This window comes from Accipiter gentilis, chromosome 3, assembly GCF_929443795.1.
Source record: "Accipiter gentilis chromosome 3, bAccGen1.1, whole genome shotgun sequence".
Lineage (NCBI taxonomy): Eukaryota > Metazoa > Chordata > Aves > Accipitriformes > Accipitridae > Astur > Astur gentilis.
This window is the reverse complement of record NC_064882.1, coordinates 20,903,487-20,919,563: the sequence shown is the minus strand read 5'-3', so window position 1 is coordinate 20,919,563 and position 16,077 is coordinate 20,903,487. Positions and strand designations below refer to the sequence as shown.

At 42.4% G+C, this 16,077-nt stretch overlaps 2 protein-coding genes across 2 annotated transcripts in view; one reads left to right on the top strand and one right to left on the bottom strand.

The window, feature by feature from the left end:
- KCTD8 (potassium channel tetramerization domain containing 8) overlaps nucleotides 1-3,743 on the bottom strand; it is a 102,611-nt gene extending 98,868 nt beyond the window's left edge. Inside the window, exon 1 of the mRNA XM_049834681.1 lies at nucleotides 2,859-3,743. Coding sequence (XP_049690638.1) covers nucleotides 2,859-3,702 — 844 coding nt within the window. The 5' untranslated portion in view covers nucleotides 3,703-3,743. The remainder of the gene's footprint in view (nucleotides 1-2,858) is intronic.
- GUF1 (GTP binding elongation factor GUF1) overlaps nucleotides 1-16,077 on the top strand; it is a 329,928-nt gene that overhangs the window by 224,963 nt on the left and 88,888 nt on the right. The gene's annotated exons all lie outside the window — the stretch shown is intronic.

Genomic DNA, 16,077 nt, shown 5'->3' with positions numbered 1-16,077 from the left:
TGTATATATCCTCATAGATTTTTCTAATCACTTTGCTATCTACCATTACTAGAACACAGATTTGTCCACAAGTCCTCAGGAGAAATGGTGAAAGAGAAGTTTGTGTGGCTGCTATAGAATTACAGACCAACAACTAATACAGTTGCTGGTTGCAGATCCTCATGCTGTGAATAATAAATGCAAATGAAGCTAGGGGGTTTTCCAGTGGAACATAAAACTAGGTTTCTTCTCTGCTAGCACCAAATTAACTCTCAGGCACTGGCCAAAATTGGAATAGGCTCCCCAAAGTTTTTTTGTCACGATATTTTTGTCTGTGAGGCACAGTCCAAGGTTGGACATTCCCCATGAGAGCTCTTGAAATCAGCAACCTCCCAACCAAAACTGCCTCCTTTCTGGGGTTCATGGGGACATGTGGCAAGGAACAAATCAAAAAGTGACTGCTCTTCTCTGTGCATTAAGCTCTTTTTATGAGTGAGGAAGGAATACGATCCTAGATAATGCTGTTGGAGAGCCTACAGCCAGTAACCCTGACCACTCTTCTCACCCCTGGTACAAAGCACTAAGGCTTCCAAGGTTTGCTCTCCCTTGAATGGATTCTCGTGCAGCAGTCTGGCAAAGCAACAGCAAGCACCCACTCCATCCAGGGCATTTAATAAAGTATTGTTTTATCAACAGTCTCCATCAATTGGACATTTAGCCAGTTAAAAAAAACCCCAAACAACCAAAACTAAAGCATTACTTCAGGCATTGCGCTTTCCTTGTTTCTTTTCCCATTTTGGTGATATTTAAAGTTTTGTCTCCATTTTGCTATATTTCAGAAAAATCTATCTAACCATGCAAAAAATGTATAAAATTGTTAAACAGAAAAGTTGCTAAATGCATAACATTTTTCATCTTTTCAGCCTACTTTTCTCAGCCGTTTTTTGCACTCAGAAGTCAAAAAAAACCAAACACACCTAAAAACATTAAGCAAGACCATAAATTGTTACAGTGAACTGAAAATTTAAGTAGTTAATTGTTTTACTCTTTACAACATTGTAAGCTGTAAGACTAAAAATTAAAACAAAAATCATGATGTACAACATCCAATTCATCCCTGGCATGATTCCATGTAAATCAGTGGTATTGCACCAGGGATTAATTTGGAACACTGATTTGAATTAGAGCACTGTTCAGCCACCTCATCATAACACACAGACAAAAAAATAACCCAAAACAGTAAGAGCATCACAAACGTACACAAAAATTATGCACCTACAAATCTAGTTCCGAGCGAACAGAATAGAGTACTTCATAGTCTTGATAATAACAATAAGGAATTTCTACTATTTAGAAAATCAGTACGTCCATTTTTCTCAGAAAGAAGATTTAATAATAGTGTAAAATACTTGACAAAAGTCCACCCAGAAGAATGTAAAGCTCTGCAGCTCAGTTTTTACATATCGTAATGAAACACGACTGGCGATAGGTTATGCAATGAATCTTCAAAAACTGTTTTAATATAGTTTTGAAGATGGAAGTACTTAAGTCTGCTCAGCAAAGGGTGGTCACCACCTGTATAATATCCAGCAATGTAAACTATTTAATGAATTTCTCCTCCGAGCAGAAAACCATTCACATTTCCCTCCTCTCTGAAATACCATGCCCAGGTCCAGTTTTGAATGCAAAACAGGTTGCTTCTGTTTAGCTGCCCTATCGGTGAAGTTAGTTAGAGGCTGCATCTCCCACCTCACCACAGAGACAGGCAGATGCTCTACCAAAGCATCACCCCTGCGCTCAGGGAGCGCGAGACCACGCAGCAGAGGCAGGAGAAGAAAGAAGTGAATGGAGAACACCTCTCTCTTCCACAGGCTAACCCGACTCTCAAACGCATCTGTAACGTTTAAGGCTGCCTCTGCTTTCCAAAAACAAATCTCTGCCAGGGGCCGGTGTTCTCCATCCAGTTGTAGTTTCATTACCCGAAACCACTGCCCAGCCAGTGCCCTACATAGCGCTACGTACTTTGCTAGATTGGAACTCATTCGTCATCACTCGATTTTTCTATTTGCGAGTGACCTGTAACCTTTGAGGCTACCCACAGCCAACTAGCGAAGTTGCTTAGGAGCCGTGCGCTAGCTACAGAGTGGTTTATTTTCTTTTTTCCGCCTTTTTTTTTTTTTTTTTTTTTTCCACATCTCGAGCCAGACTCTTTCTTGCTCCTCGGGATGTTGGCTGCGCTCTCGCTGCCCCTTCCCTGCCGGAGGCCGTGCCCAGGCGCAGTGCGCTCACTTGGGAAGGAAACGCAGCGATAAAATATTAAAACCCTTCCTCGCTCGGGGCTCCGCTCTTGCAATCTCCGCACCGCCTCGCTGAGAGGGAGCGCCGCAAGCCTCCGCGGCGGAGCCCGCGCCGTGCCCGCACCGCCCCGCCCGGCCAGCGGGGCTGGGACCCCCCCCGCCGCAGCCCCCTGCTCCGGCGCCGGCGCGACGCCCCCCGGGAGACCCCGACACGGGGCAGGCGGTGCGGGGGGGGGGGGGGGGGGCAGGTCCTCGTACCAAAAGGTGGGAGCAGCCCCGATTGCTCCAAGGAGTGGGGGGAGCTGCTCCCTCGCCGCGCTCCGGACGGAGCATTAGGCAGCCCTGTCCCGCCCCCCCAATGCACAAAATAAAATTTGACCGGTGACGGTGACAGCGCCGAATGAGCCGGGAAAGGGCGCAGCCCCAATTTCTCTCGAGCTACATGTTGCTTTGGGACAGCGAGGGTTCGGGGGGCGATACGGGGGATACACATAGATGTACTTTTAACTGCGCCTCGCCATGCCCCCCCCCCCCCCCCTGCCCCGGGGATGGGGGGGCGGCAGGGGCGCGGGCAGCACTTACTGAAGAAGATGTACTCGGTGTAGCTGCTCCAGATCTTGTCGTCCCTGTACTGGTTGATGAAGGCGGCGGTGCCGGTGGAGTTGCAAGCCACCATGTGGAAGCCCGCCTCGGAGAGCCGGTCGAAGGCTTGCTCCAGGTAGGTGAACTTGAGGTAGAAGCGGGAGGTGTACTTCTCGGGGGGGCGGTCGGGGTCGCGGCTCTCGTTGAGGGTCTCCCCGAAGACCTCCTTGGCCAGGGCGATCCTGCCGCACACCATGATGCGGGCGACGCGGCGGAACTTGGCGTCCGCCTGGTTGTCCCGCACCGTGGTGTAGGAGCCGCGGTAGCCCACGGTGAGGAAGCCCGAGCGCTTGTCCAGCGCCGCCCGCTGCAGCCGGTCGCTGCTGCCCTGCGAGTTGCTGTCCTCCAGGTCGCTCTGGCAGCCCTCGTCGTTGAGCGAGCTCTGCTTGGTGACCTTGGGCGACAGCAGCTTCACCAGGTCGCCCAGCTGGAAGTACTCGGCCTCCCGCAGGAGCCGCTCCTTCTCGGGGAAGTGCTCGGGCAGCGCCAGCTGCTTGTCCCGCAGGTAATCCAGCACGTACCTGAAGAGGAAGCCGTCGCGGTCGATGAAGAAGCGCGCCCGGCTGTCCCTGGGCAGCTGGCGGGCCGCCGCCGGGCCGCCCCGGCAAGGGGAGAACATGGTGGCCAGCGTGCTGTCCGGGACGCTGAGCAGCGTGGAGTGCCTCGTCACGTACACCTGGCCCCCCACGTTCAGCTCCACCACCTCGGGGAACGGCGAGCCCGACGGCCCCGACACCATGTCGCTGATGGGCAGGATGCTGCCGCCCGCCTCCTTCAAAGCCATGGCTGCGAGCGGGCGGGCGGCCGCGAAGGAGGGTCTCCCTCCTAAAAAAGGCGGCCTCCCTCCCTCCCCTCCACCCACCCCACCCCTCCCCTTCTTCTCCACCTCCTCCTCCTCCTCCTCCTCCTCCTCCTCCTCCTCCTCCTTCCCCGGCGCGCCCGGAAGCGCCTGGACGGAGCCGCTGCTCCCGCCGCCCTCCGGCACGGCAGCGGGCGGCACGGCCCCGCGCCGCCGGCCCTCACCTGCCCCGCGCCGCCCCCTCGCTGCCCCGGCGGCGGGACGGGCTGGGGGCCGGCGCGGCCCGACCCGACCCGGCCCGGCCCGGCCCGGCCGGAGCGCTGCCCCTGCCCCTGGCCCGCCTCGCCCGGCCGCAGGCTCCGCCCGCCGGCGGCGGGGGGCGCGGGGGTCGGCAGCCGCGCTGGCCCTCACGGCCGAGCGGCCGCCGGAGCCGGCTGCCACCTGGCAAAGCGCTGCCGCGCTGCCAGGCTCGGCCCAGGGAAGAGCCAAGCCCCTACCCCGGCTCCTCCCCTCGCCTCGGCTAGGTGGCTTTTTTGGTTCGCTTTGGATTCCCCCCCCCCCCCCCCCCAAAAAAAAAAAAGAGAAAAACCCTCCCAGCCTCCCCCAAACCTCTCTGCCTCCCTCACACTGTCGCTCCGGTCGGTCGGCACTTGCAGAGCGCTAGAATGATGGTCGTCCTTCCAAAAGTAGCATCCAGCAGGATGCATGTGACAGCGTTTTTCACCATCTTCCCTATATCAGCACGCCTTTGCCATGAGGGAAGGGGGCGATTTAACTGAGGGCACAAATGAAACCGGTGTTCAGCTGCGCTCCTGGTACAAATCTAACGGGCCCTGGTGGGACACAAATGTTGTATTTGATGTCCTGCTGCTTTGCTGGGGCACAGCAGACTGGGATCTTGATTTTCAGAGGAGCTTAATGTGCTTTCTAGCTTGACAATGGAATGGGGGTGATTCAGAGCAGAAAAGAAAGTCAGCTGTCATTAGGATCCAGATGCCAGGAACAGAGTTTGATTTGGAACACGTTAGCGTCTGGATTCTTGGCTGCGAAGCAACTAAATCTGTACTCTATTTAAGCAGTAGATTTTTTAATTTTTATTTATTTGGTTCTAGCCGGAGCCACGACTCACCTGCATCCAGATTTCTGATGCATGTACTTTCAGGCTGTGCTGCTGGAATGTGTTAGAGCACAGACTTGTGCCCATGTGTTGGATGAGAGATGTACGATTGCTCTTGCCAGTAAAAACTGAGGCCTAAACCTGACTGCATTTCTCTGACTACCAGTGCCAGATCTAAGTGTGACTCTGTTGTGCTGGGTGGTTCATGCGTGGGAACACTTTAGCTTTGTTTTTTATAATCCTTTAAAGGTTAAGGTTTCAACCCTCAGTTGTGCCACATAGAGGCAGGATCCCAACTTGTTCTTCATTTAAACAAGGGGCACTACAGGCCGTGGGGGTAAAAGTCGCCAGTTTGCAGGCAGATTACCTCCTCACTACTGTGCGGCGATCGAGACGACCGGTCATCCAAAGCTTAGTCACGTTCTTTAAACTACTCGTGTAGACCTCTCACTTTTAAAGCAGTAACGTAGACGTCTCTACAGCACTTCATCCCACGTATCTTAGATACCTCTTTCAAGGTGGGATGAATTGGTCTACAGTGCTACCTTCCTCCCTCCATTTGCTATAGACAAATCCTAAATCTCTGTTTGGAGAGAACTCCTAGCTTTTACATGGCTAATGCTAGGGCAGGCACATCTGCCACCCACCCATTGGGTGGGGACTGTTGGAAAGACAGAGCAAAGACTCCTAGGAAAGGAGTTTCAAACATAAGAAATACGTGGAACTGAAAGGGCTTGTAACAGAGAACAAATGTGCAGGAAAGATTTTTGCAGTGCCCCTTCTTGACCACTTACTGAAACCGATTAATAGTTTTGAAAAGGGGAGTGACTGTAAGAAGAAACTAAGTAAAATTCTCTCTCTTTCCTTGGTTATTTTGTTTGAAATGCCCTTAAAGGTCAGAAAGATCATTCAAACTGCTGAGCAACAAGAAAGCAGGGCATCGTTGTTTACTGACCATTCTGTCTTATGTTTCTTTAGGTTCAAATCCTTAAGACAAGAGAGGAGACAGTTTTCATTGTCTTGTTCTTGCCTGTAGGGGACATTGTTTCTCCTGAGGACTCAGCTGAAATGTTTCTGCTGATTTCTAAAAGGACAGATTTCATGTCCACCCTCTTCTGTAATATGGAATAATCATTTGCCCATGTCTAAGATAACTCATGCCAGGTCACTGCATAGATGTGCCACTGCAGCATCGCACTGATGAGCAGCACTGAGCTATTGCTATACCCAGTGTGGTGCCATTAGCAAGGGGACAAATGCATTTCTTTCTCGTCTCCAGAAGCCCATAGCCGCAGCTGAACTGTATCTTAAACCTTCTCCCTAGTGACTTGTGTATGTAAGGGTATGTAATCTCAGGATATGTAGCTTGACAAATGTTAGAATGAGAACATTTACCACATAGGATTGCCCAAGTTTGGCAGTTGCATGGAAGTCATGCATAAAATAAATGTTAACATATTACTCAGGGAAAGAAGAAATTTCTTCTCAGGATTATCAGGGAAAGAAGGGAGAATCAGTCCTTCACTCTTTCTAGGCTCAACAGTCATTGCCTGACGCACTTGAAAAATCCTTATACCAAATGCTTGCAGTCACTTCTGCATTAAGCTCCTGTATGCTGCCTGATATTTGGTCAGCTTGTGGTTTCCTCTGTGAATAGGTATATGCTAGGCCCCACAATGTCTTTGAGTTCATGAAAAAAGCTCATATAAACTCCAGAGGTAATTTTTCATGAGAACGGGCAGAGAGAACATATTTGTGCTCTATGGGGTAAGAAGCATCATCTTACACGCTTATATTCTGTGCAGCGCAACAGCGTCCTGCAGTGCCATTTGAGTGAAGTGTAAGGCCAGTACAATGGGAACAAGTAAATCTGCAAGTACATAAGTAAATATCCTTAAGCTTCAGATATGTGAGGATTTCCAGTGCTTAAAGCAGAGGAAAAAAAATGCAGGTGAAAATCTGCCATGATCCATTTCCTTATCTGTGGGAGTGTTTTGAGATAGGGCTGAAGACTTCATATCAGGTAGAATTTCTTTTGGAGATTCCTTTAGGTAGGCACACTGGTGCAAGCAGCAGGCAACAACAACTCCTCTTTGGAAAGCAGCCTGGAGGGGCACAGGCAGGACACGTTCCTCAGCAAAAAGACTTCTTTTCACTGTAGTCCTTCCTGCCCTGGAGTCAGTCAGTGTGCTGGTTTGACCAGGCTACATGATAAATCCAGACTTACCTGAGAGGATCATGTTGAGAGGGGGGGAAACAACAGAAAGGATGGTCAGGAAGATCACCCGGACTACATCATGTAGATCAACCAGGTCATCCTTATGAAAAATTCATGTGGATAAAAGTACGCATTTACTGCTGCTCAGACTGTCCAGTTCTGAAATGGAAATTAGGATATCAGGAATTAATACCTTTACTCAGCGTATCACTCAGTCAGGTTTCGAACGGATACACCCAGCAAAAGGTAACATTTTTACATTTTAAAAATGTTTCAGTAATCTCTTGTGAAATTGTACTTGGTAAAAACTGTTAAATAAAACATTTGGGGTTTCTGAGAAGGAGAGACGTGGAAGTGAGCACTTCCTTCACAAAAGCCTTGCTTTAAAGACACCCTTCAGCATTATTTAAAAAAAAAAAGTGTTCACTAATACAATCCAAGGTGATTCCTGCCATTACAGTCTTATTTCTTAATGTCATTGGAGAACATGAAATGAAGGATACATAACTAGTTTTCAAATTAAATTGTAAAATACATCTTATTTCTCTACTGAAAATGAACAACAAAGTAGAGGATAACATGTAGGAGAGGAACAAACACTGAAATTGGACACTTAATTGGAAGTTCTTAGAGAGAGAATTATGAAAATTCTGTAATCCTGACAAGTGAATAAATTACGTGGATTTTTTTTAGCAAGGAAAAGATTCATCTGGCAGTTTCCAGTGAAGTCAAAGGGTATTGTTCCTTTGTCCTGAACTGAAGGATCAGGCAGGAAGAGTAGTTCGTCATGCTGAAAAAGTTCCAGATGATTACTATGAGCAGGTCTGCAACAATTACAGAAATCACCTAATAAGCTTTAAGATGCTTATGTTGTCTTTCAAAAAGTCATCAGCCCAAAAAATGACACTAAAATTGTAGCCCAGAGTGTGACAAACTGCCATCAGAGTCATACTTGTAACACTGGTGTGCTCTGGATCAGTAAGCCCTGAAAGTCTTGGCCACTTTCATGATTCTCTCCTCCTTTTGGTTGTCATTTCTGTAATTTTCCCCATCATTAATATTTTCCTTTTGAGAATTCTTAGGTCTTACTTGTTCCTTTACATCTTATTCTCTGTTGGCAACAAAGCATCATTCCAAAGAAATGGCTTTTCTAAAGACGCTGAGCTTGTCAATTTTTCCATCCACCTAATAGTTGTCATTTCAATATATATGTTACGTTTGTTCCTTATTAGCTCTTCTCCATACAACATTTTCCTTCTAGTCCCTAAATTAATCTTTATGAAACTTTAAAGGTATTTATTTGTAACGTTGCCTTACTCTGAAATGATTGGAACTCTGTCCTACAAGAATTTAGAACTAATGTTTTTATTTATGTAATTAATTCTCAGAGTTAAAGGGAAGCACTCATACATGTAAAGTTAGTGCTGTGGGAATTTGTACATTCAGGACCTAAACAACATTGCATACATTTAGATTAGTATTATAGATTATTTAGTTGTACTGCTGGGACTGAAATCAGAAGAAATTAGTCTGCACGCTTGATTCCGAGAATGTGGGAACTTTCTTCTTTACAGTCCATAGTAATTCATTGCTCCAATTTAAGTTGCATTTGAAACATAGCAAGAACTTATTAAGGTTTCAATGATGCAATCTCAGGAAGAAAAGGTTTGGGGAGAAGTTCTGTCAGTCAGGTTAATCAAGAAAGAATTTAGCAAGTTTTGCTTCCCAAGGACTGGAAGTTTCAGTCACTAATAGCTAATGTATCTGTTTTCTGACAGTGTTTACGGAGGTTACCACTGTGAAGTCAGCTCCACCATACTGTGGCTGAAGTGATTTGTTTGAATTATTCACGGCAACAGCTGCATTAGCTTTACCTGATGAGTTCTTTGGGTCCAGAGTAATTTATGAAAGTTTAAATAAAGCCTGTTCTGTTTGGAGTATTCCCTACACTATGCTACAATACCAAAGCAAAAACAAAAGAAAGAACAACCCCAGGAATTATAAGCCAGGCTAGTGTCATTAAAAATATTTCAATTATATTCTTTTATCCAAACATACATGAGAAAAATTTGATATTTTATGTTATTGGATTTGTTCCATGAAGAATGCACAATTTCTTTTTCATCATTAAGATTAGCACTCAGAATTAGCATTCCCAAAGTACCCAGGCTCATTGTTCCTTTCCAGAGCAGAAATGTGTCTTCTATGTGAATTTACACTAACCTAAATCTAACTAAATTCTAACTTCCATGTATCAAACTCTGCATTTAGCATATTGTGCATATAAACACCCCCATAGCAAGAATCTGTTATCTCGCTGTTAATTAGGCCTAATAGCCTGAACAGTTATGCAAGTGTATCCCGAGTATGACAATGACATTTTTCTCACTTTTCTCAGTGTAGGCTGTATTTAGCATTTGAATGTACTATTTTTTCCTTCTTCATTCATTTATCTTTTTAAAAAACATCTTTTAAATGTTGATCAATGTGAAGTGATCTCCATAGAAGTACTGCGTATTGATGTTCCGCTCAGCTGCTCATTTCTTTCTTATTCTCAAGCAGCAATTTCCCAGAGCCTACTAAAATGAACAGCTCGATGGAAAAAACATATATATATGGTACCATATTGTTTCGTTATAGTGAAGTTAGGTTATATTTCATTAACACCTGGCTCCTGAATATTCAAGCATGTAATATGGTCATTTGCTCTAGCAACAGATTTTTAGTAATTATGTGCCTTTTTGCTGTCATCAGAACAGGCACACTCATATTCTCTCGCTGCCACTTCTTTATGAACCTCAGCTGAATCAAATCCAGAAACCTCAGGTACTGATAGGACATAGGTGTAGTGGTACACACTTGTGTCGGAGCAGCTATAGTTTGACTGTAACTGTTTTGTCAATAAAGATTTTGATTTTCCTGTATTTTGATAGAGCCTACATAATCACAGTTCCCTTTGGCTTCAGCGTGTGTTTGTGGTGGTCAGGAGTTCTGATAAGTAGGCACTTAATGTCTGAGTGGGTATATATCTACAGTCTAGCACACAGAAATTAATGCAGCACTGTTTATTTCAGGAACTCCCTATAGTAGTACAAATTATGGCTCCACTAAACTCAGTATAGATTTTTCCTGTTTGCTGTAGGTTATCTAATATTGGAATGGACCATCATAACGATCTTTTCCTTCTTCATTAAGGCAGAAAATATCAAAGAAAATATAAGACACAATACTTTTTCAGTATAAGATTATGCTTGAGTTTTTAAATGCACAAACCCAAGAAATGTCATGTTTCTGGTAATATCCTAACTTGCCATATTGTACGTCAACATTTCCATTGGCAAAGTGAAAAATGAAGAGGAAATGTCAGACATGGCTCTGATTCTGCAAAACACTTAAGGCCAGTTCTATAACAGAATATACAATAACCTACCCTGACTCATTGAAATTAGTATCAGTGAAGTGCCTAAACAGGAGGTAAGTGGTTCAAAACCATTTTGGCACTGGACATATAAACACTGTTGCAATCTTTGAAGAGCCCCATTGGCTATGATGAGAGCACTGATCAATGTGAAAGTATTCACATGCGATGCAGGATCAGAGATTATACTAAGTCTTTCCTTCTGTGTCAGTTATACTGACATTTCTTTAGTGTGAAACAATATTTATACAGAGCATAAAATAATAATTCATAATGCTTTAGAGCTTGCTGTCTACTCATTTAATTCTGCAAGAGACAAAACAGCATAGTAAAATATGAATATTTATTTGTAACTTCCATATATTTTTTCTTCTGTCTTTGTGTACTTGATATTTTCTTCCTGATGTTCCACTGAAGAACCAAATAGGAATATAAAGATAGACCTTCTTTGTCATGCAGGGGACTGCATTTACAAAAGAAAGCTGCAAAGGTATTATAATGATAAATTAATGATAGCTTTAAAAGAAAAATTATGAAAGTGACAAGGCTCCATAGAATAGCACAGTAAATTAACACATGTGAATGCAAAAGTCAGTAGTAAGTACTAATAACAATGTGCATTTGATTTTGCAGCCAACCAAATTGTTGTCACTATCAAAACAGTATTAATAAAAGCCATAAAGGAAAAAGACTAAAGTAAGATTTGTAGTGGTAGCTGCCCAAAAGGATTTAGAGATGGCTGCCTCCCACGTCTGAGAAGACCAAAAAAAAAAAAAAAACAATCAGGATTTTCACAGCTGTTAGGGAAAATAAATAGACAAAAACAGACAAATGAACACATAACAATGCAAAAAAGCTTATTTCAGTTGAAATGCTGTAGCACCTTTTTTCACTTACTGTCATGTTGATAGTTTATAACTGTTCCATGTTGTGATTGACAGATATTTTTTTTTTTTTGTAAGTAACAAATATATTAACACGCATCTATATAAATATTCTTTATGTTAAAGTATGGGATGTAAAATGCTGTTAATGCCCTGTACATAACTACTTCACTGTTACAAAGTTTTTATATCAAAATAGGTAATTGTATTATATATTATATATATTTATATATTTTTAATATATATATATTATACTATATATATATATATTTAAGATATTAAAAGTCACCCAGCTGCCCTGTCTACTGTGAACTACTCCTTCAATTCCTGCTGTCCCTTTCTGATTTAATATATTGAATGGGGGAGGAAAGACTTCCAGAAATTATCTAGGTGCATCAGTAACTCAGGTATTTTTTTGGTATTCTGCTGATCTTATGATCAATGGGGTAGTATCTTATACTCAGCTGAACCTAATCAAGCAATCCTGATCTTTCCTGAACATGGCCTCTCTAACAAATATGTACATAGAGAAGATGAAAACAAAAAGTTAGAGTAAACGTTAACAGGAAAATGTTTGGGGTTTTTGTGGTGGAAATGTGCTATGTAAGATATTGATGGGGAATTTATAGACATTAATATACAGTAATGTAAGCTCAATAACAAAAGGCTGTTAAAATGCCTATGTGGAAATGGAAAGAAGTCTAACAAAGGAGGTAGGAGAATGAGAGAGAGAGTCATATGAAGAAAAGTAGGATATTACATGCATAACTTAAATCTGGCTCGAAGATTACATTAACTGGGCTATTAACAATAAAAGATATAGATTAGATGAAGCCAGCAGAAATGCGAAATGGGAAGTCTGTGAAATAGGAATACTGTGCCTTCCTTATGAGCGACAGCCCTTAGGAATGAGACTCTTTCGTCTCCTTTTACTTTGGGGCAGAGACCTTGGAGAATGGTTAAAAATTTTGTAATAACAACTTAAATCAGCCAGCAAGTTCAATGTGGAGAGGAGATGCTTGGGTTTTCCTTCCAGCTGGTCCACTCCATGCTATGAGAAAAGGCAGAGGGGTGTCAAAGGCTTTCCTTCCGCATGCTTTCCTAGGGCAGGTGTTTGTACGGGCATCCATTTGCTTGTTCCTTGAGCAAAGAACAGTGGTGACCTGGTCATTCCTAAGGCTGCAGTGTCGTTGAATTTGGCTGTCAGGGTTGAATTTGAATTGGTCTCAGAGAATAAACTAGTTACAGGAATATGCTATATTTCGCCTTCTCCAGAAACAACAGCTCGGGTGTGAAATGACTGAGGAAATGAAAAGGCATCTGGAAAGGTCAAGAGAGCTGTAGGAGTAATAGGAGGTTTTCTTAACCTAGTCATAGATTTGAGAGAATCAAGTGGAAGAAATGAAGCTGGTAGTATATATCTAGAGATAAAGCATGGCTGCCATTTTCTACATAATAAGTTTCAAAATACTTTTAGCACAAATACTGTTGAGAATGACAAAACCCACAAATATGGAGAAGTAAGTATTCAGGATGTCAAGCATAAATCCCGGATTAAAAGATAAAACAGGTGAAACAGAGGTGTGTCCTATCAAACATCAAATCAACATGTTTCAGGAACTAATAATTAAAATCCAGTGGGTTGAGGTAATAGGGAATACAAATAGATTTCAATACAATTATTGAACATACTAAAGATACTTAGTGCTTCAAGCAGGTAATAAATGTAATGTAAATACCTATACGTAAAGTACTAGTGAAGTATTAACACAGAATTAAGAACAGGGCCAACTAGTTTTGGATTTGACTAATAAACCTCATCTTAACATTGGTTTCAGTTTTATGAAGTGCACTTCATATTATAAATCATGAAACATTACAGGTGTTGATCATTTTACCATCTGCTGGAAATCGGGAATTGAAGAACTGTATTTCTAAAACCCATAAAACATTCAAATCTTCAAACTGACTTTTTTATACTTTATTTAGTTATTCTTTGTGTAAGTTGCAAATCTATCTTAGACTTGTGGTTGGCAGCCTGTGCTCTGTCAGCTCTTGGGGTCACCAAAAGGCAACTAAGGTAAGCAGAATTAATGCTATGAAGTTGAAGTTTACTACATACTAGGTCATACTCCCTTGCAGGGGATGTTAATCGAAAAAAGTTGAAACCACTACCTTAGCTATTATAAGATCTATCTTCTTCACAGTAGGTGTTAGTAGCCTACTTTTATCATCTCAGAGCTTTTCATAATGTAAAATTATCAAGTAAGTTCCTCAGTTCTATTGTGGGATGTTTGCACCACTGGGGTAATGGAAGGTATGGTAGCAACAACTGTGGCAACTCTAAGCAGAAGAATCTATTGGACAATTCTTCGCTGCTCCCACCTATTCTTCCAAGGATATGGTATGCAGCTCTTCAAGAGCAACATAATTCATAGTCCAGAGGCTGTTTAAAATTATGCAGTTGCCTACATTAACCTAAAACTAACTTTAGTTTCCATGTGTTTCGGTGTTGTGCAACAAGTTACGGTAAATACCTTTTGTAACTCAATTGGAGAAGGAAGCAGAAAAATCCCTCAGTATAATTTTGTGGATTAATTTTTCAGACTGTGACCTACATGAATACTTACACGCTTTTTCTTGGTTTAATGCCTATCTGCCAAGCTGATGACAGGTTTTGCTGGCACACACAAGAGCAACTTCACCTTTCCAAAGTGAAATACATCTTATTTCTAAGATGTATGATAGAAAAAGAGAATTGTGCTAAGGCACAATGTGATAAAGGAGCATATTCTAATTATTTAGCCCAGAGACACTTGCATTGCCTGTAAATCGGAGAAGATCATTCGGCCTAACGGGATCATGTTTATCTCTGGGAGAAAAAGCACACCTTTTTCAGTAATGTTAAATGAGGAATGAGTGTGGCCAAACGTTGCACGTGTAGAAGGAATATGGTCTCAACTGGTTTATTTATCCTTTAGGCATTATGCTGTAACATATAATTAGTTTTCTACTACATAGCTAATCATAGAGACTGGTTTCAGATGAAGTAGAAAGGCTGGGTGCCATCCATGCATTTTTACTGCATTAAAAGAAAATTTGTTGGTAGTGTCAAATTCATATTCATAATATCTGTGGTTGAGAACATTCTACCTAGGAACACATGACACGACATTTTAACGGTGTGATGACCAAAGGGTCAATGCCTTTAAACCCTTCTATTTGGAAAGAGATAGAGACAAAATACCTTTGGTCTTCTTGAAAGCTTCCCCAGTTTAGTTATCTCATGGTTATGTTTAGTGTTACCTCTGTAAGTTCAGTGATGATAATGGGCTCAGGACATAGATCAGAACAGACACTGGCCAGAGGAACCTACTATTGAGGAGAGGTAATAAATTATGTGGTGGACCAGATGTATTCCTAACAGAGCAGTGTATCAAATACATTTTTATACTGATGGGTAATAATGCTTCCAAAATAGTTGATTGAGACTACCTGGTCATTGGGAAGCATATTTCTAGGGAAGGAAGTGATTGCTTTTGACAGCTGGGAAGTCACCTTGGAAGAAGGCACCTCTGTGTTCCACTGATCTATAAGAATAACCATGTGGAGACAGAAAAGGAGAATGCAGCAGAACAGGACAGCAGAACAGAGATTTATCTCCTAGAGACTTAAAAGCAAAGAAATTGAATGAAAACTTAGCCTCCCTGAAATTGGCTGCAAAACTCTCATTTACCCTGATAGGATTTTGCCTGTGAAATCTAGAGTGTATCTCAACTAGAACTCTGATTGAAAAAAAAAAAAAAATCTAAGTAGATAAATTGATAGTTATTATAATGCAGAACAATAATCTAAAGACTTTAACCCTGATATGAAATAACTTGCTTTCCCATCTTCAGCCTTTTCTAGACCAATGCTGGCTTGAGGGGATTTGTTACACTTGGATGAAATATGTGAGACAAAAGGCTCAATGAATCATGCAAAAAAGCAGTGAAAGTGCTAGGAGGTGCAGAGGGAAAGATTGCCTGTTAGAGAATTAAATAGAAGGGAGAGTGGAAAGGAATAATTTCTTGAACATGTAAAAATATCACCTGAAACAAAAAACTCCAGCTCTACAAAAATATACACTAGAGACTTTAGGGAAAACTAATTTTAAGCGCTGTTTTTCCATGTCCTGCTTTTATAGAGGCTTATATCTGGTCTGTAGCTATTAATGATGAAATCCTCCCATGTTAAGAACCAGTACTGGGCCTAAATCTCTCTCCTTAAATCTCACTTAAACCTCCCAAATTGGGTGTAGGTGAGAGAATAAAATGCTGTGCACTGTTGTGAATAATGTCATAGAGTACGTTTTCCAGTTTTTATAATGAGATTGAAATACAAGTCATCTTTTCTTCAAATAAGCAGTGAAATACTCTCAACATGGATCAACAATGCTCCGTTGTTTTGTTATCACCTGCATGCTTTAGGCAAATATTTAATTTCATATTCAGTTCCTACACTGCATAGGCTCGGTATACAGAGAGTTGTCAGCGTTAGGTTACATTTATATTCAAATGACAAGTCATGATTCATTTTTTAAAAGATCCTTTGATAGTGCTAAATAGCCTGATTAGAAATATATCATTATGATACATTATGTCAACCAAATCTTTATGAGGCAGCATTCAGACTGCCTTTAATGTTTATCTTCAGTGACGTCCAGAAACGGAGACTGAAGCCA